Source organism: Elephantulus edwardii, unplaced genomic scaffold (assembly GCF_000299155.1).
Source record: "Elephantulus edwardii isolate Elephantulus edwardi_28Jun2011 unplaced genomic scaffold, EleEdw1.0 scaffold00378, whole genome shotgun sequence".
NCBI lineage: Eukaryota > Metazoa > Chordata > Mammalia > Macroscelidea > Macroscelididae > Elephantulus > Elephantulus edwardii.
The window spans coordinates 1,368,349-1,389,159 of NW_006400128.1; the positions used below are offsets into that span (position 1 = coordinate 1,368,349).

Consider the following 20,811-nt stretch of genomic DNA (forward strand, 5'->3'; position numbering starts at 1 on the left):
AGGCGCTTCAGGTCCTCTTCAATTTCAGCAAGCAGGGTTGTGTCATCCGCATAACGCAGGTTGTTGATAAATCGTCCACCAATCTTGACCCCACATTTTTCCTCATAGAGCCCAGCCTCCCAGATAATCTGTTCTGCATATAGGCTGAAAAGGTATGGAGATAGGATGCATACCTGGCGTACGCCCTTCCCAATTTTGAATCATGCAGTGTTCCCTTGCTCTGTTCTGACGACTGCCTCCTGGTCCAAGTATAAGTTTCACATTAGAACGATCAAGTGTTCTGGGATTTCCATTCTTCTCAGAGTCAGCCACAGTTTGTTATGATCTGAAGTAATCAGAGTTGAAATAAGTGAATCCACAACAAATACCATGGTTGTTCTTCTTGTTGTGTATGCTGAGTTGGAACTGACTCACAGTTGACCCTCTGGTAGGTTATCAGAGGCAGTTAATCATATGGAGGAGATTGCTCATCTTTATACCATAGAAAAGCTGCTGGATTTGAATAAGATGCCTTCAGGATTGCAGTGCAGCTTCTTGCCCCTAAGGAACCATGGTAGCAGTAGTAAAAACTTTAAAAGCATAAATGAAGTAGGAAGAATAGCACTCCATGACCTCAAAACCTACTACACAGCAGTAGTAACCAAAACAGCATGGTATTGATACAATGACAGGCACATAGACCAATGAAACAGAATTGAAAACCCCATCTATCAATGGTCAACTTATATTCAACGAGGAAATAAAACCTACCAAATGAGAAAACGACAACCTCTTCAACAAATGGTGCCGGCAAAACTGGACTTCTATCTGCAGAAAGCAGAAACAGAATCCACATCTCAAACCACACACAAAAATCAACTCAAGGTGGATCAGAGACCTCAGAATAAAGCCCGAAACCGTAAAGCTCATAAGAGATAAACTGGGACCAAGCTTAGAAGGCCCAGTCTACGATATAAAAGGACAACCAGAAATATACTATCTGAAGAGGGTGAATTGATGAATGGTACCTTCTAAAGATTAAATCTCTGTGCTCATCAAAAACGTTTTCCAGCAGGGTGAAAAAAACACCTACTGACTGCTACTGACTGGTAACAAACATTTGGCAATACCATCTCAGACAAGGGTCTGAGATGAATGTTTACAGAATCCAACAGGCCTCCAAAAAAAGAATGACAACACAATTACAAAATGGGTTGGCAAACATATACATGAAGAAATGATCAAAACCACTGGCATTAAAAGAGATGCAAATCAAAACTCTAAGATACCATTTCACCCCAGTGTCAGTGGTAAAGTTTAGCAGGGCATCAAGTAATAAATGTAGGAGAGGATGTGTCGAGACAGGAACTCTAACACTTTATTGGTGGGATTGGAAAATAGTACAACCACTCTGGAAGGCAGTTGGGTGTTTCCTCAAAAAGCTGAACATAGAAATTCCCTATGACCCAGCTATTCCACTGCTTGCAGTATACCGAGAAAATGAGAACTGAAGCACAGAGACTTGTACGCCAATATTCATAGAAGCATAACTCACCATAGCAAGAACATGGAAACAGCCCAAATGTCGAACCACGATGGAATGGACTGAAAAATGTATATGAACTTTATGAACTTCGTATGTATACCACTATAAAATTAAATTTAAAAAAAAGAAAAAAGAAATAAAAGGATGTGTTGCACTGGGAAAATATGCTGTGAAGGATCTCTTTAAAGTTCCGAAGTGTAAGGCTGTCAATTTAAAGATTCAGGTTCAGCTAACCTAAACTATGTTATTTTCCATCATTTAACATGCAAGTGAAGTTTGACAAGAATAAAGAAAACCAAAGAACAATCATGACTTTGAATCATGGTATTGGTAAAGAGTATTAAATATTCATGGACTACAAAAGAACAGACAAATCCATCTTGGATAAAGTACAAGAAGACTCATTAAAGGAAAAGATGAAAAAAATTTATTTCACATACACTGGGCATATTGATAGATGCTGTCAAAGAAATCATAGTTAGAAAATTAGAGGATTAGCAAAGTTTAAGAGTCAACAATATGGATTGACAAAAAGACTTCACCAATGGGCATAGCAAAGATTGTGAAAATGAGGAAGATAGGACAAAGTTTTGATCTGATATTCACAGGATTACTGAGTTTGAGTTGACTGAAAGGCACCCAACCAAGCATTCCAATACCTAATAATTTTTTGCATTTTAAATAGAAAACAGATAAATATAGCTATTTTAGTAATAGTTTTTGAAGTTTCCTCTTTTGTTATGTCCATTAAGCATATACAAGGAATTATGGAATAATAACTTATAAAGTCATACAGTGAATAATATTAAGGGTTAATAGAATCATATAAACACAATTTCCAAGTAGGTACGTCACCAAATCGCTTACTGTAGAGCATGGATTATTTGTACAGGTCTGATTAAATGATCCAGGAAGTATTAAAAGAAGATGGAAAGAATATACTGAGTCACTGTATTGTCAGGAATTAGCAGACACAGACGAATTTAATGAAACAACATATGAGGAAAGGACTATGGTGATGAAGGAAGACATTGAAGCTGCATTGAAGGAAATAGCAAAAAATAAAGCCCCAGGAATAGATGGTATACCAATTGACGTATTTCAGCTAACAGATGCTGCCCAGGACGTGCTCACCAAGTTGTGCCAAGAAATGTGGGGAACAACCACATGGCCAATGGACTAAAAGAGATCTATATTTGTTCCCATCCCAAAGAAGGTTGACCCAACAGAGTGTGGAAACTATACAACAATATCATTGATTTCAAATGGAAGCAAGATTCTGCTGAAGATTATCCAAAAACAACTGCAACAGCACATCAGCAGAGAACTGCCAGAAGTCCAGGCTGGGTTTAGAAGGGGTTGTGGTACTAGGGATATTGCAGCTAATGTTAGATGGATCTTGGCTAAAAGCAGGGAGCACCAGAAAACGTTGATTATGCAAATGTGTTTGACTGTGTGGATCACAACTAACTGTGAGAAGAATGGGAATCCCAGAACACTTGATTGTGCTAATGCGAAACCTATACTTGGACCAAGAGGCAGTCGTCAAAACAGAGCCAGGAAACAGTACATGGTTCAAAATTGGGAAGGGTGTACGCCAGGGATGTATCCTATCTCCTTACCTTTTCAACCTGTATGCAGAACAAATTATCCGGGAGGCTGGGCTTTATGAGGATTGTGGCATCAGGATTGGTGGAAGATCTATCACAATCTGTGTTATGCAGATGACACAACCCTGCTTGCTGAAACTGAAGAGGACCGGAAGCACTTGCTGTAGAGGGTCAGGACGGCAGCCTTCAATATGGATTGAGGCTCATCATCAAGAAGACAAAGATTCTCACCACTGGACCAATTGGAAGCATCAGGATGGATGGGGAAGAGACTGAGATTGTTCACAGCTTTAGTCTGCTTGGCTCCACAGTCAACACTCTTGGCACCAACAGCCAGGAAATTAAAAGACGTATTGCCGTTAGGGAAAGTCTGCTGTTAGGGACCTCTCCAAAGTACTGAAGAGCAATGGTGTCACTCTGGATACTAAGGTGCCTCTGATACAGGCCAAGGTCTTTGCAATCACTTGTTATGCGTCAGACAGTTGGACAATGACTAGGAAGTATAGAAGGATTGATGCCTTTGAGCTGTTGTGCTGGAAAAGAGTATTGAGTGTACCATGGACTGCTAAGAAAACAAACAGATTCATCCTGGAGAGGGTTAAACCAGACTGATCCTTGGAGGCAAGAATTCTGAGGCTTTGTCAGCCATACGTTGGACAAATTGCAAGGAGGGACCAGTCCTTAGAGAGGGATGTCATACTTGGGAGGGTAGACGGACAGCGCAGGAGACAAAGACCCTCTATGAGGTGGATTCATTCAGCGATGGGGTAATAGGGTGGGTGTGTTGGAGACGGTGCGATTGGCACAGGACAGAGCAGGGTTTAGGGATGTTGTACATAGGGTTGCTATGAGTCGCAAGTGACTCGAAGGCACATAACAACAACAACAACAAGAAGATAAACAATGTTAGAGTACTATGTAAGGTAAAGAGTACTACAGGAAAAATACTGCATAAGATCATTATTGTAAAAATAGAAGGAAGACTACTAAAACATGTACGGGGAACCAAGGGGGAAGGAGTGGGAGGTGAGAGGTGAGGATGCACAGGGACAAAATCATAGGGTTGTACAATTTCATGGTAGGGGGAGTAAAGGACATGGGAAAGATTTGATGGGTACCTGAGAAGAGAGTATAATGATGGTCATAGTCCAGTGGTGTTTCATTTTATAAAACATAATGCATGGGAATGATTATATGAAACACAGTATGAATGAAGAATAGTTAATTATGAAGAACATAATGTATATGAACTTTGTAAGAAAACCAATATAAAATACATTTTTTAAACTACTGTATAAAACATAGCCTATAACTAGAATTTAGCTGGGAAGTATACATAATATAGAGAAGTATATTTTATAAAATATTTTATATTTCTTTTTATAGAAAACATACCATTTGCAACATAACCCAGCTGTGGTATAAGCTGTTCATCCTTACAATTTTCCCGTCCTGGTACTAGTCGTTGGAATTTTGTGGGATGAGGGTTTCCATCAACATCCACCAAGAATGGAGGAGGCATGAGGTGAGGGGCTTGCTGGGTTTGTTCATCCAATACATAGTTGTTGGCATCACGAATAAGTGGTCGATAATCAGTGTGGAAGAACATCTGATCTGGAATCTTTATGACAGATTTTTAGTACTTAACACATGTATGGAGTTTGTAGATAATTAAATATGTTCTCTCTAGGGCCTAAACATTTTTCAAATTGAGAAATTTTTGCATTCTCTCATAATCTTCTGATGCCAGTATTCTCCTCTAAATAGAAGGGAATTAATTACATGGCATACATCATATTTTCTCAGAAACATTTATAAATATATGCTACTGTATGAACCTTTTAGTAATGTTCTAAACGTGATAGGAAAGCAACAATCCAATGAATAAAGTTAGACATTACTCTTAAATTGTAAAAATCATATACCCCTATATAACTATGTTTCTATTTTTTATTCAGTAAGGACAGGTGAAATGTGAGATAGGTAAAAACATAATAGGCTGAATTCACTGCTAATAAGTTCTCTTTCAAATCTAAGATTCTACAATCTGTTTTAATTCACAGCTAGAAAAATATCATGAATCTATTAATTTCTAAAATAAATTCTCATACAAATAATTTAAGCAAAGCAGAAGGTAAGTTTTGAGTCATTCCCTATTACATTATACCAGCTCCACAGAATTGGTTCTAAGTAAAATTATATCATAATGAATTTGTATATCTATATTAATCACCCTATATCTTAAGACAGACTCTGGTTGCCAAGTCTAAACTTCTGGAGATAACAGAATCATTTACCAAAAAAGGAATTTCTTTTATCCTACATATATTGAGAAACAAACTCTATTAACTAAAAGATATTAAACAATTTTAATGAATCACAAATACCAAATTGTGATCAATTAAAAAAAATAAATATACTAACCTTTTCATAATATTTACTGCACCCAAAACCAAAAAGCAGCAAATGCCCATGAGAATCTGTGCAAGCAAAATGGTTTCCATCTGGTGAAAATTTACAATCAAATACAGCACCATGGCCTTGACCTTCAATCTAAAATTCAGAAAATTTAACCAAAATTTATGAATGACAAAATAGAAAATTATAAAACCAAATTAAGGTACCAAGACTTATTTTAGAATAGTTTTCAAATAAGTATGTGAGAATACATTGGATTCTGAGATGCATCAATATTCCAATGTACTAATTTTGGCAACTCGTGTTGTTGCTGAGTCTTCCTTCAATGCTGATACCATAATCTACAAGATATAGTCCAGGTTCTCAAATGATTTACTCAGCAAACAGACTGAATATGTATGGATAAAGTATATAGCCCTGACACACACTTTTCTGGACTTGTAAAGAATGCAATGTGCCCTATTCTGTCTGAACAACTGTTTTTGGTATAGGTCTAGGTTTCAAATGTGCACCGTTAAAGTGTTCTGAGATTCCCATTCTTCTCAATGTTAGATACAATTTTCTCATAATCAAATGCCTTTGCATAATCAATAATATTGAAGTAGACACCTTTCTAGTATTCTCTAAATTTAGCCACCTTCTACTTGAAATCAGCAATAAAATCCCTCATGTGAGAGAGCCTCTTCTAGATCTAGTGTGAATTTCTGATCACTTTCTACTGTTGTACTGTTCCAGTCAACTGGACGTGACATTAAAGATACTGATACTGTACAACAATTTCCACATTCTCTTGGATCATCCTTTTTTTTTTTTTCCATCCATGGTGGGAAGGATGATATCAAAATTGAATATCTTCTAATCAGAGAACCAGATAGCTGTACTACAAATTTTTTGGCACAGAGTAACGAGCATACCAAGGCTGCATCTGACTGTCCAAACATGTCTGTTAATACTCCATCAATTACTGGGACCTTATGTTTGCCAATGCTTTCCCATTAGTAATAAATTAATAAAAAATTTATTCCTTTTTTCTTTATTAACATTGATTCTGGGTCATCTGTTGCCTGCTAAAATGTTTCAGTGTCAACCAATTCTTTTGATACAGTGACTATGGATTCCTTCATCTTCTTTTGATGCTTCCTGCATTATGAAAGATTTTTCCCATAAAATCCTATGGCATTGCAACTTAAAGCTTTAATTTCTCCTTCAGTTCTTTCAGCTGAAAGATTTCAAGCATGTCCTTACTAATTTTCTAACACCAGTTTAATGGGCATTTAATTATAACATTTTATTTTGTCTTCCCAAGATGCCCTTTATAAACTTCTGTTCATTTCTTTAATGTGTTTTCTCTTTGGCTGTTAGGCACCATTTAAACATAGAATTTAAACAACCCATCCATACAGCTTTCATTCTAACAAAACATATGCCTATAATAATGATGATGACAATGATAATAACAATGATAATAAGCAGGAACTGAGCCCTTAAAAGACAATCAGACAAAATTAAAAAGGTAACATTTTCCCAGTGAAAAAGCTTAGAAAATAGGAAAGGAGAGGGAATAATGATGAAGGGAAACAACTCTTAAGGGATTAAATGGAAGTAAAGCCACTTCTAGCTCATTTTGAAGTACAATATTGTGAGTGACAGGATAATATCCATACGCATACAAGAAGTCCAAATGAATACCACTATCATTCAGATACATGCACCAACAACCAGAGCCAAAGAAGAGGAAAGAGAAGATTTCTACCAACTTTTACAGCCGGAGATCAATCGAACATGCAATCAAGATGCATTGATAATAATGGGTGACTGGAATGCAAAAGTTGGGAACAGAGAAGAAGACTCAGTATTTGGAAAACATGGACTCGGTGACAGAAATGGAGCTGGAGACAGGATGATTGAATTTTGCACAATGACTTATCGATTGCAAACACATTTTCTAAGAGACATAAACACAGGTTATACACATGGATCTCACCTGATGGTATGCATAGGAATAAGACTGATTACATCTGCAGAAAGAAGAGCTGGAGAAGGTCAATATCTGCTGTGAAAACGAAGCCAGGGGCTGACTGTGGAACAGAAACCAACTACTCATATGCAAGTTCAAACTGAAGCTGAAGAAAATTAAAGCGAATCCACGGGAACCAAAATAGGACTTTGAGTCTATCCCACCTGAACTTCAGAACCATCTCAGGAACAGGTTTGAGGCCTTGAACACCAATGAGTGAAGACCAGATGAGTTGTGGGAGGATATCAAGGGTATCATCCAAGAAGACTGCAAACGTTCATTACAAAGACAGAGGAGGAAGAAAAGATCAAAATGGATGTCAGAAGAAACTCTGAATATTGCACGGGAGCACAGAGAGGCCAAAGCACAAGGAAGAATTCAAGATGCTGAAGAGCTGAAGAGAAGATTTCAAAAGGCAGCTCAGGAAGACAAAGTAAAAGATTACAATAAAATGGGCAAGGAGCTGGAGTCGGAAAAGCAAAAGGGCCGAACTCGCTCAGCATTTCTTAAGCTCAAGGAACTGAAGAACAAATTCAAACCTCAGGTTGCTATAATCAAGGATGTTTTAGGAAGAATATTAAAAGATCCAGGAAGTACTGAAAGAAGATGGAAAGAATATAATAAGTCACTGTATTGAAATGATTTGGCAGACACAGAAGAGTTTAAACAAACAACATATGAGCAAAAGCCTATGGTGATGAAGGAAGACATTGAAGCTGCTTTGAAGGAAATAGCAAAAAATAAACCCCCGGGAATAGATTGTATACCAATTGACGTATTTCAGCTAACAGATGCTGCCCTGGACGTGCTCACCAACTTGTGCCAAGAAATCTGGAGAACAACCACTTGGCCAACTGACTGGAAGAGATCTATATTTGTTCCCATTCCAAAGAAGGGTGATCCAACAGAGTGTGGAGACTATAGAACAATATCATTGATTTCACATGCAAGCAAGATTCTACTGAAGATTACCCAAAAACGACTGGAACAGCACATCAGCAGAGAACTGCTGGAAGTTCAGGCTGGGTTTAGAAGGGGTTGTGGTACTAGGGATATGGTAGCTAATGTTAGATGGATCTTAGCTGAAAGCAGGGAGTACCAGAGGAATGTCTACCTGTGTTTCATTTATTATGCAAAGGCGTTTAACTGTATGGATCATAACAAGCTGTGTCTGACTCTGAGAAGAATGGGAATCCCAGAAAACTTGATTATGATAATGTGAAACCTATATTTAGACCAAGAGGCAGTAGTCAGAACAGGGCAGGGAAACACTGCATGGTTCAAAATTGGGAAGGGGGTATGCCAGGGATGTGTCCTATCCCCATACCTTTTCAACCTGTATGCAGAACATATTATCTGGGAGGCTGGGCTCTATGAGGAGAAACATGGTGTCAGGATTGGTGGAAGATCTCTGAACAATCTGCATTATGCAGATGACACAACCCTGCTTGCTGAAACTGGGGAGGACCTGAAGCACTTGCTGCAGAGGGTCAAGGACTGCAACCTTCAATATGGATTGATGCTCAATATCAAAACAAAGATTCTCACTACTGGACCAATTGACAGCATCAGGATGGATGGGGAAGACACTGAGATTGTTCACAGCTTTAGTCTGCTTGGCTCCATAGTCAACACTCTTGGCACCAGCAGCCAGGAAATTAAAAGTCGTATTGCGATGGGAAAGTCTGCTGTTAGGGACTTCTCCAAAGTACTGAAGAGCAATGGTGTCTCTCTGGAGAATAAGGTGCCTCTGATACAGGCCAAGGTCTTTGCAATCACTTGTTATGCATCCGAGAGTTGGACAATGACTAGGGAGCATAGAAAGAGAATTAATGCCTTTGAGCTGTGGTGCTGGAGAAGAGTACTGAGGGTACCATGGACTGCTAAGAAAACAAGCAGATTCATCCTGGAGAGGGTTAAACCAGGCGACTCCTTGGAGGCAAGGATTCTGAGGCTTTATCTGACATACTTTGGGCACGGTGTAAGTAGAGACTGGTCCTTAGAGAGAGACATCATGCTTGGGAGGGTGGAGGGCAGGCACAGGAGGGGAAGGCCCTCTATTAGGCGGATTGATTCAGTGGCTGGGGTAATCGGAATGGGTGTGTCAGAGACAGTGAGATCGGCACAGGTCAGAGCAGAGTTTAGGGCTATTGTACATAGGGTCACTATGAGTCGCAAGTGACTCGACAGCATATAACAACAACAACAACAACAACAACATGCTCTTGCAATATGTGGAAAGTAATAAATATTACAAAAAAATATAAAGGAATGTTTTAATAGAATACCAATCTACTAAACTTCCATCAAAATAAAAGAAAAAGTTTTTGAAAAATGGTCTTTAAAGGGCAGCAATTTAGAAATGTTTGCTTAGAAGTATTGTTCTTTAGAAAGGGTAACCAAATACTGTGGTTGTAAATATTCCTACCACTACAGAAGAGATAGCTTGTCAGGTTATTCCATGATTCATATGAAATACATCTTAAACACATCTACAACTCTAATTCTGTTTCTACCAGACCACCTCTGATTATTAAGGCATCTAGGATTTACCAGTGGTACATCAAAGTCTCATACTCACTATAATAATGTATAAACAAGGATTATAGTTGAAACATTCATTTTTTTATATAATATGGCTATAGGAGCTTATGAAGTCTAATAAATTCGAATTTCTAGTTTCTGGGCTAAGGATCAGAACTTGGGAAATGCTGACAACTTATAAATAACTCTATCACCCTGAAAGTATTTATTCTACATTAGGCTTATTCTCAGGTTTTAACTGTTATTGTTGTTGTTAGGTGTTGCTGAGTACAACTCATAGAGACATTCTGAACTCTATCTTATCATGCACCATCCTCATCATCTGTGACACACTTACACCTATTGCTGCAGTCACTGTATCAATCCATTTCACCAAGGGTCTTCCTCTCTTATGTTGCCCGCCTTGCAAGCATGATGTACCTCTCCAAGGAGTAGTCTCTCCTACTAGCATGCCCAAAATATATAAGACGCTTTGTTATCCTTGCTTCCAAGGAACATCCTGGCTATACTTTTTTTCTTTTGGCAATCCATGGGATATTCAGTACTCTGCTCCAACACCACAACCTAAAGTTGTCAATGTTTCTTCTTTCATGGTTATTCATTGTTCAGCTTTCATATCTTAATTAATTTAGGTCTTAATTCATTCTAGTTATTTTACAAACTTAGAGATCACAATAAGTTCCTTGGCAGTCAATATACTTCAGTTACCAAGTTATCATATAAGAGAAGTCAGTTTGAATAAGAAATAAACACATATTTTCCTTACCATGTTAAAGTAATTTCGAATTTTGGTCCCCTGGTTAAGGTCCCAAATAAAAATGTTTCCATCATGACCCGCTGAAAGTATTATTCTTTGATCAAATGGATGTGCTTCCAAAACAAATACTTCATCATCGTGTCCCTGTGATAAAATCAATTTTAAAAAGGAAAAGTAACACAGAGCATCTGATTCATTTGATTAGAAGGCCATGGGAGAGTTATCAATCTAGTTCAGATGAATCCATGTATACTTACTTAACAGCATTTACCAGGTGAACTTTAAACAAATAATACATTCTAGCAAACATTCTATATACATATAATTGCTGATTTTATAAAGTACCATTAGAAAGGAGATGAGAAAAAGTTTTCAAAATCAGACTCAGTGCTAATTAAGCAAGTAGAATGGCTACTTCTAAGCTCTGCTACTTAAAAGGTCATAGAAAAAGGGACAATATAATCTCTCAATAATATCCAATTCTACTAGAGTGACATAAGACAAATTTTCCTTGTTCTTCATTCAGTATTACTGGTAGCTCTGGCCTCTCTGTCATGAAAGACCAAGGCTTGAACAAAGTACACCCTGGTCTCTACACTGACATCATTGCTCCTTGGCACTCTGGAGAGATCCCTAACAGCAGACATTCTCAAAGTAACTTATCTTTTGATTTCCTGACTGCTGATACCAAGAATGCTGATTGTGGATCCAAGTATGATGAAATTGCTAACATCATCAATCTGTTCTCCATCTACCATGATGCTGCCAATGGGCCCGGTGGTGAGAATCTTTGTTTTCTTGTTGTTCAGATACAATCCATATTGATGACTGCAGTCCTTGACCTTCTGCAACAAATGTTTAAAGTCCTCCTAGTTTCTGTGAGCGAGGTTGTGTCCTTTGGTTAACAGAAGTTGTTGATTCTTCCTATTCTCCATAAAGTCCAGCCTTCTGAATGATCTGTTCCACATACAAATTTAAAAGGTATGGAGGAAGGACATTCCTCTGATGCACTTCATTCTTGATTTTGAACCATGCAGGGTTTCTGTGCTCTATGTTCATATAACTGCTTAGTGGTCTAAGTATAGGTTTTGCATCACCACAAACAAGGGTTTGGGTTTTTCCATTTCTTTCCCATGTTAGCCATAATTTGTTGTGATTCACATAGTCAAATGCCCCTGCATAGACAATAACACACAAATAGACATTCATCGTGGATATTGTTGATATCCTCCCACAGTTCATCTGGTCTTCGTTCATTAGTGTTTAAGTTCTTCAGATGGTTTTTTGTGGGGTTTTTTCCCTTTGTTTTAGGTTGGTTCTTTTTTGTGGTTGCGTACCATCAAATTGGATCTGACTGGCACAGGAGATTGCCCCTCCACCTCCAGCAGATCATCTGGTGGATTTGTACCACCTGTCTTCGGGATGCAGTGCAGCTTCTTGACACGAGGCTACCAGAGAACTCCCTTTTAAGATGGTTTTTAAAATTCAGGTGGGATAGATTCTCAGTCAAGTTGTTTAAAATTTTTAAATAATTTTTTATATTGTTAAAAAATTTCTTCCCTCTTCCCCACCCCACTGTACAATGCACCCCTTGTTCCAGATTGTTGTTATATATACAATGCATGCTTGCTGAAACTGAGGAGGTCCTGAAGCACTTGCTGCAGAGGGTCAAGGACTGCAGCCTTCAATACGGATTGAGGCTCAATATCAAGAAGACAAAGATTCTCACCACTGGACCAATTAGCAGCATCAGGATGGATGGTGAAGAGATTGAGATTGTTCACAGCTTTAGTTTGCTTGGCTCCACAGTCAACAATCTTGGCACCAGCAGCCAGGAAATTAAAAGAAGTATTGCGATGGGAAAGTCTGCTGTTAAGGACCTCTCCAAAGTACTGAAGAGCAATGATGTCACTCTGGAGACTCAGGTGCGTCTGATAAAGGCCAAGGTCTTTGCAATCATTTGTTATGTGTCAGAGAATTGGACAATGGCTAGGGAGGATAGAAGAATTGATGCCTTTGAGCTGTTATGCTGGAGAAGAGTGTACCATGGACTGCTAAGAAAATGAACAGATTTATCCTGGAGAGGGGTAAACCAGGCTGCTCTTTGGAGGCAAGGATTCTGAGGCTTCGTCTGACATACTTTGGGCATGTTGTAACGGGGGACCGGTCCTTGGAGAGGGACCTCATGCTTGGAAGGACAGAGGGATAGCGCAGGAGGGGAAGACCCTCTATGAGGTGGAGTGTGTCGGCAGCAGTGCAACTGGCACGAGATAGAGCAGGGTTTAGGGCTGTTGTACATAGGGTCACTATGAGTCGCAAGCGATTCGACTGCACATAACAAAAACCATATATTCCTTTGGTACTGTTCTCATCTGTTCTAATGTAGTGTTCATTATCTATCCACTTTTCTCCCCTCCCCTCCCCAAAACCCCCATATCGGTCCTATTTTATAGTAGCAGTGTTATGCAGTGTTTGTCCTTTTGTGGATGGGATCTTTCACTCAGCATAATGTCCTCCAGGCTCCCCCATGAAGTGTAATGTTTCATTGTTTCTCAAGGCTGTGTAACATTCCATTTTGTGACTGACTGTCCCATAGTTTTCCTATCCCTTCATTTGTTGAGGGTCATTTGGGTTGATTCCACCTCTTTGCTATTGCGAATACAGCAGTAATAAATATGGATGTGCATACAACTGTTTGAGCCATGACTCTGGTTTCTTTAGGGTATATTCCCAGTAGTGGAATTACTGGGTCAAATGGTATTTCTATTTCCAACTTACTGGGAAAGCATCAGACCACTTTCCATAGTTGCTGCACTATTTTACATACACACCAGCAGTGAATAAGAGTTGCAATCTATCCATCTGGCCAGCATTTGTTGTTTTCTGCCCTGATGAACTTTGTTACTGTTGCTCTCGGACATGGTCATGTTTTTGTTCTTGGGTATTTGTTTTCATTTTCTTTAGCTTCAGTTTGAACTTGCACATGTGTAGTTGGTAGCAATTCCACAGTCAGCACCTGACCTAGTTTTCACAGCTGGTATCAAGCTTCTCCTAAGATTCTTTAGACAGATGTAATCAATCAATCAATCTGATTCCTGTAGAGTCCATAAAGTAAGGTCTATGTGTATTGTTGCCATTTTCTTTTTTTTTATAAAAGGTATTTCCAATGAATAAATTGTTGATTGTGCGAAATTCTATCAATCTATTGCCAGACACATTCTTATCACCAAATTCATGTTTTTCAACTAATACTCTTTCTTCTTTGCTTCCAATGTTTGCATTCCAGAATCAATTATTACTAATGAATCTTGGGTGTATGTTCGATCAATTTCAGCCTGAAAAATTAGGTAGAAATGTTCTTTCTCTTCTCTGACTCTAGCTGTTGGTACATCTATTTCAATGTTAGTGGTAGAAACAGGTTTTCTTTATATGCACAAGGATATTTTTCTGTCACTCACAACACTGTATTACAGGATGAAATCTAAAAATGGCTTTTCTGACTATGAATGTGGCCTCATTGTCCCTCATTTTTTCATTCCTGGTTTAACTGTCCAGGCCAATCCACTTCAGCTCACCAAGGCCTAGTATGTCAATACTTAGGCATTCTTTTTCAATAATGTTCAATTTCCATACATTCATACCTCTTAAATTCCACGTTCTAAATATTAATGGCTGTTTGCAACTGTTCCTCTACATTTGTATTTCCCAGTATGAGGGATCAGGCTCCAGTGCTACTAGTCTAAGTGTGCTGTATTATACATAGCATGCCTGGAAGCCTCCTAATTAGGAAGTGGATGGCCAATTCTTCCTGTTGTTGTTGTTATATGTCATAAAGTTGGGTAAGGCTCAGCCAATATGAACCCTGCCCTATCCTGTGCCATCCTCATCAATCTTGAAACACTCAAGCCCATTGCTGAAGTTATCACGTTAATCCACCTCACTGGGAGTTTTCCTCTCCTTTGATGATCCTCTCATCTTTGCAAGCATGTTATCTCTCTCCAATGAATAGTCTCACCTTGTTACATGTCGAAAGTATGAAAGATAAATCTTCCCAATATATCTCCAAGGACCACTGTGGTGGCACCTTTTCCAAGGTGCACTCTGTTAGTTCTCTTGGCCGTCCATAGGATATTCAGTACTCTCTGAAGCACTGTAACTCAAAGGCATCAATTACTTTGTCATCCTTATTCATTTATCAGGTCTCCAATGTGTAGCAAGTGATTGAAATTACCATGGCCTCAATTAGGAGCACCTTCATCTTCAAAGTGAAATCATTTACTATTCAGCACCCTGGAGAGGTCAATTCAAATAATTTCCTGATTTACTGAGTGGTGATGCAAGGACGATTAAATAGTTGACAGCTTCAATCCTTTCTCCATCTTCCATAATGTTGACTGTTGGTCCAGTAATGAGCGCCTTTGTTTTCTTATCATTGAGATGCAATCCATACCAAAGGCTGCAACCCTTGATCTTCTGCAGTATGTGTCTCAAACCCTCCTTTATTTGAGCAAGCAAGGTCATGTCATCTGAATAGTTATTGCTAAGTATTCCTGATGACAAATTCTTCCTTATAGAGTCTGGGATATCTAATTATTTGCTCAGCATACAGACTAAATAGGATAGAACTCATGCACACCTTTCTTCATTTTAAACCATGCAGTGTTCCCTTGCTCCATTCATACAACAGCCTCTTGGTCGAGGTACAGGTTGTGAACGAGCACAACTGAGTGCTGGGATTCCCATTCTTCTCAATGCTAGCCACCATTTGTTAGGATCCATGGTGAAATTCCTTTGATTGACAATAAAGCACAGACTGTCTTCTGGCATTCTTTACTTTCAGCCAGTATACATCTGACATCAGCACTAGTATCGTTAGTGCTACAGCCTCTTTTAAATCCTGTTTCAACTGCTGGCAGTTTCCCATCTATGTTCTATTCTAGCCCGTTTTGCATGATCTTCAGCAGTGCTTTGCAACCATGTGTTATTAATACTGTTCTACAATTTCCACATTCTGTTGGATCACCATTCTTGGGAATGGGGACAAATATGGTTCTTTTCCAGTGAGCAAGACAAGTAGCTGCCCTCCAATTTTCCTGGCATAAACTGGTGGGCACATTTAGAGCTCGATCTGTTAGCTGAAACATGTCAACTGGTATCCCATCCACTCCTGGGGTCCTATATTTTGCTAATACCTTCAGGGTAGTATGAACTACATCTTTCATTATCATTGGCTCTTGGTTATATTTTAGTTCATTAAATTCTTCTGTGTCAGCCAATTCTTTTTGATAAAGTGACTCTGTGTACTCCTTTCACCTTTTCTTTTTTTTTAAAAAAGAAAATTTTTATTTTATACTGGTTTACTTTCAAAAATCATATAGTTTTCCACACCAGATCTTTTAAATTTCCTTTACCTCCACCCAACAAATTGCATGACCCTATGATTAACCAACAACCCCTCACCCCACCACCCACCCAGCCTCACCACTCTGCTCCCACCCTGCTTCCCTTGCATCCTCATACACATTCTATAATAATGATCTTATACAGTATTTTTCCTTATGTGGCTGAGTTAGTTCACTTAGCATGGTTAGTCTCTCCCAAGTTAGGTAGTGATTTACAAAATCATTGTTCCTGTGTGTTGCATTGTATTCCATAGTGTGAATAAACCATAATTTCTCAATTGATTTGATTGTGGTTGGACATTTGGGCTGTTTCCATGTTCTAGCAATGGTGAATAACGCTGCTGTGAACACTGGTGTACAAATCTCCATTTGTGCCTCAGTTTTCCCTCAGGGTTTATTCCAAACAGTCAAATAGATGGGTCATATGGAATTTCTATGTTTGGCTTTCTGAAGAAATGCCAAACTGCCTTCCACAGTGGTTGTACCATTTTACAATTCCACCAAGAGTGTATGAGGTCCTGTATCACCCATCCTCTCCAACATTTATTACTTGCTGTCTTTTTAAACTTTGTCACTGCTATTGGAGATGGTATCTTATTGTTGTTTAATTTGCATCTCTCTTATTGCTAGGGATGTTAAGCATTCTTCATGTGTCTATCAGCCATCCAAATATCTTCCTTTGTGAAAATTCTTTCTATGTCTTTTGCCCTTTTTCTAATTGTGTTATTACTCTTTATTGTGGAGGTCCTGTGGGATTCTATAAACTTTGTTTCATAACCCAATCATGCAGAGAGTTATTCAGTTTCCACATAAGTGATTTTGTAACTTTTTTTCCCTCCCGTGGTTAATTTCTAGTTTTATGGTATTGTGATCTGAGAAGATAATTGGTATTATTTAAATGTTTTGGTATATGTGATCAATTCTGGAAAATGTATCATGTGCACTTGAGAAGAAAGTCAACTGAGTTCTAGTAGGGTGCAGTACTCAAAATACACCCACAAAATCAAGGTCGCTAATTGTATAATTTAGTTCATCTGCATCTTTGTTAAGTTTCCTGTGAGTTCACATATCCTTTGGTGATAGTCGTGTGTTGAATCCAATCCGACCAATATTGTGTTGCTGTCTATTTCTTTCTTCAATTTTGTTAAACACTGTTTTATGCATTTTGCAGGTCTATAATTTGGTGCATAAATGTTGACCAAGGTTATGTCTTCTTGATCTACTGTGCCTTTAATCAGTATGTAATGTTCTTCCTTATCTTTTATGGTGTTTTCATTCTGAAGTCCATTTTATCAGAGATTAGAAAAACTCCTGTTTTTTTCTGGTTGGCGTTTGCTTGGTATATTTCATCCCCAGGGTTTTGACTTTGAGTCTTTCTCTCCATTTTTTAAATGTGTACTCGTAGGCAAAACATTGATGGGTTGTGTGTTTTTGGTTAGTTTTTCTTTGGTTTTTTCCCATCCATTCTGCTACTCTTTTTCTCTTGATTGGCACATTTTGTTCATTCACATTAAGTGTGATTATTGTCAGGCCAGACTTTATTTCTGCCATTTTGCCATGTTTCTTTTTCTGTTGCTCTGGTTACTATGGTCCATCCACTTTTCTCTGGCATCTCTGTGTGAAGGACTTCACTTAAATTTCTTTTTGTTTTTGGTCTTGTTTTAACAAATTCCTTAAGTTCCTTCTTTTTGGCAATGGATCTAATTTTGCCTTCATAATTGATGGAGAGCTTTGCTGGGTATAGGATCCTTCGATGGCAATTATTTTCTTTCTACTTACTGGTTTCTGTTGAGAAACCAGAACTTAATCTAATTGTTTACCCTTTGTAAGTGAGTCTTTGTTTTTCTGACACTGCTTTTAGTAATCTATCCTTATGTTTTAATTTGGAGAATCTGACTATGACATGTCTTGATGTTTTCCTTTTTGGGTCTAGTCTATGTGGTGTTTGCTGTGCTTCTTCAATGTGGACTATCTCGTTCTAGAAAATTTCAGGAAGGTCTTCTTCTAGTAGTTCTTCCACAATTTTCACCATGACTTCCCTTTCATTCCACTGTTCTGGAATTCCAATCATAAGTATGTTGTTCCTTTTGATGTCATCCCACATTAATTCTAATGCTTTCTTAATTTTCTTTGTCTCATTTCTTATTTTTCTTCTTGTATGTTTCCAGTGAAGCTCTTGTCTTACAGCTCACTGACTCTCTGTTCCATCTCTTCAGATGTACTTTTTTTATCCTATCAGCTCTTTGGACACATTTGTTATTTCAGTGTTAACATTCTGGATTGTACTTTCATGCATTTCTATTATTTCCAGAACTGTTTTGTGAAGATGTTTTAAGTTCTTGACCTCTTTATTTATACTATCAATTCTTTCTTCTTCTTCTTTTTTCCCAGTTTCTTCCATAGCTATTTAAGTTGCTCCTCATCAATATGTTTTTTCTGGATTGCTATCTCTAGAGTATCTGCTCTCTTAATGACTTCCATTGTTACTTCCATCATTTGCATCTTCTTTTGTAGCTGTTCGAATAACTCCACATCATCATATTTCTTTTGGTTCTCTCCATCTGGGGTATTCACTGCATCTGCCTTTTTGGGAGAAGGCTTATTTTGTTTCTTCATGATTATTGAGGCAGACTGTTGCTTTCTTGGCATTATATGAGGCTTTTCTTAGTAGATATTAGGTTGTTATAACTATAAAATGACCCAGAGTATAGCAGTGTTTTTGTGAAGGACCTGTATATTGGTGAAGGACCTCTCTTGGGAAGAACAATCAATCATAAGTGGGATGACTGTTGCCCTCCTTAAATCACACCTCCACCTGGCTTTTTCCACTTGAGCTTAAGAAATCCCACATGATGTAGCTAGACAGCAGCGTTTCACCCAGAGTACGTGTGATACTGGTGCTCCTGGTGCTGGACAGCAGAGGTGGCAGCTGAGTGGTCTACAGGCGGGGTAGTGGGGGAACAGTGGTCTAGTGCTCTGGGTGAAATTGTGGTCTAAACCTGCAATCCTTCTACCTACCAGACAGTGATTCTGTCCCCAGCCAGGGTGTTAGTGTGGTGTGCCTGGGATTAGCTGCAGCCTTTAGCAGATTCTGGGGAAGTGGTGGCCAGAAGACACTCCTGGGCCAGCCATGCCAGGCAGACCTTGGTGTCTTGCAGCGGAGTTAAGGTAAAGTCTCGCGAGAGGAGCAGGTATTGCAAGAGAAGCCCTTCCATCTTCTTTTGATGTTTTCTTAAGCGTTCCATGTTCTGCCCAAAGGATCCTTAAGTATTGCAACTCAAGGCTTGAATTTATTCTTCAGTTCCTTTAACTTAAGAAATGCCAAGTGAGTTTGTCCCTTTTGATTGTCAGACTCCAGCTCTTTACACATTTCATTGTAATACTTTATCTTCCTAAGCTGACCTTTGAAATCTTCTGTTCAGCTCCTTAATTTTTCATTTCTCCCCTTTGCTTCGGCTTCTCAACACTCTAGTGAAATATTCAGAATCTCTTCTGATATCCATCCCTGTTAGAAGGACTGCAAATAGCCTTGAAAGGTCTTAAGCATAATTCCTGAAAACAAATGACTTATACGTTAGTCCATAAAAACTGTACCACATCAAATTTCTTATTAGGATGCAGACTTGGTATACTATTCATAAATGTCTACTAGTAGAGTGACTAGTACTAATTAAATAGTCTCTAAATATCAAATACACAGTAAATGTAAAAGACTTGGAATAAAATAAAAGAACTCTGGTAATAGTCTTTTATGTTGCATTGGTAATCAAAAAGTCAGTGGTTTGAGTTTAACAGCTGCTTCTAGGGAAAAAGATAGGCAGATTACTTGTATAAAGATTTACAGCTTTGTAAACCCAAAGGAGGGTTGCTATGAGTTAGAACAGACTGGGTTTGGTATAAAATAATGTAAAATATCTCACTAACAGATTTTGCAAAATGTTAACTACATACTGAAATTATAGCATTTTGTACATACTGTGTTAAAGAAAAATATAATTAAAAGTAATTTCACCTCACTGTGGCTAAATTTAAAACTGAAATAATGTGACTTATATTTCTTTTGGACAGTGTTGATAAAGACAAAAGCTTACTAATAAAGATTCAAACAAACAGTACCAGCTTTCACTGATATATTAATTAAAATTTACCAGGGAATAAGTAAAGCCAGGACCAAGTAAGCATTGGCTTACTTAGGTAAAAACCAAGAACCTTAGACATCACTAACATAGTGCTATGGCTTTGTTTAAAGACTTTAGGAGGTATATGAAAAGGTGCAAATTGTTTCAGCATTAAACAGATCTTTAGAAACCTAAGCAGCCTTAGATTAGTAAGGCTAAGATAACTCATATGTTGTTGCTGTTGATTGCCATTGAGTTGACCATAGTGACTCTATGAACAAAAGACCTAATGCCTTTCCATAACTATCTTCATTTCTTCAAGTTCATACAGTTTCCGGAGTCATGTGGTTTAGGAAATGGATGTCACTCCTGCTTCCAAATCTGTTTTACAACTCAGAGCTCTACAAAAAACTGTACACA

General features: G+C 38.3%; 1 protein-coding gene across 1 annotated transcript in view; it reads right to left on the bottom strand.

Moving 5' to 3' along the window:
* The window catches only part of BRWD3 (bromodomain and WD repeat domain containing 3), a 363,038-nt gene that overhangs the window by 198,763 nt on the left and 143,464 nt on the right, over positions 1 to 20,811 (bottom strand). The window contains exons 15-17 of the mRNA XM_006902191.1: positions 10,881 to 11,015; positions 5,560 to 5,688; positions 4,531 to 4,756 (exon numbers count right to left, since the gene is read on the bottom strand). Coding sequence (XP_006902253.1) covers positions 4,531 to 4,756; positions 5,560 to 5,688; positions 10,881 to 11,015 — 490 coding nt within the window. The remainder of the gene's footprint in view (positions 1 to 4,530; positions 4,757 to 5,559; positions 5,689 to 10,880; positions 11,016 to 20,811) is intronic.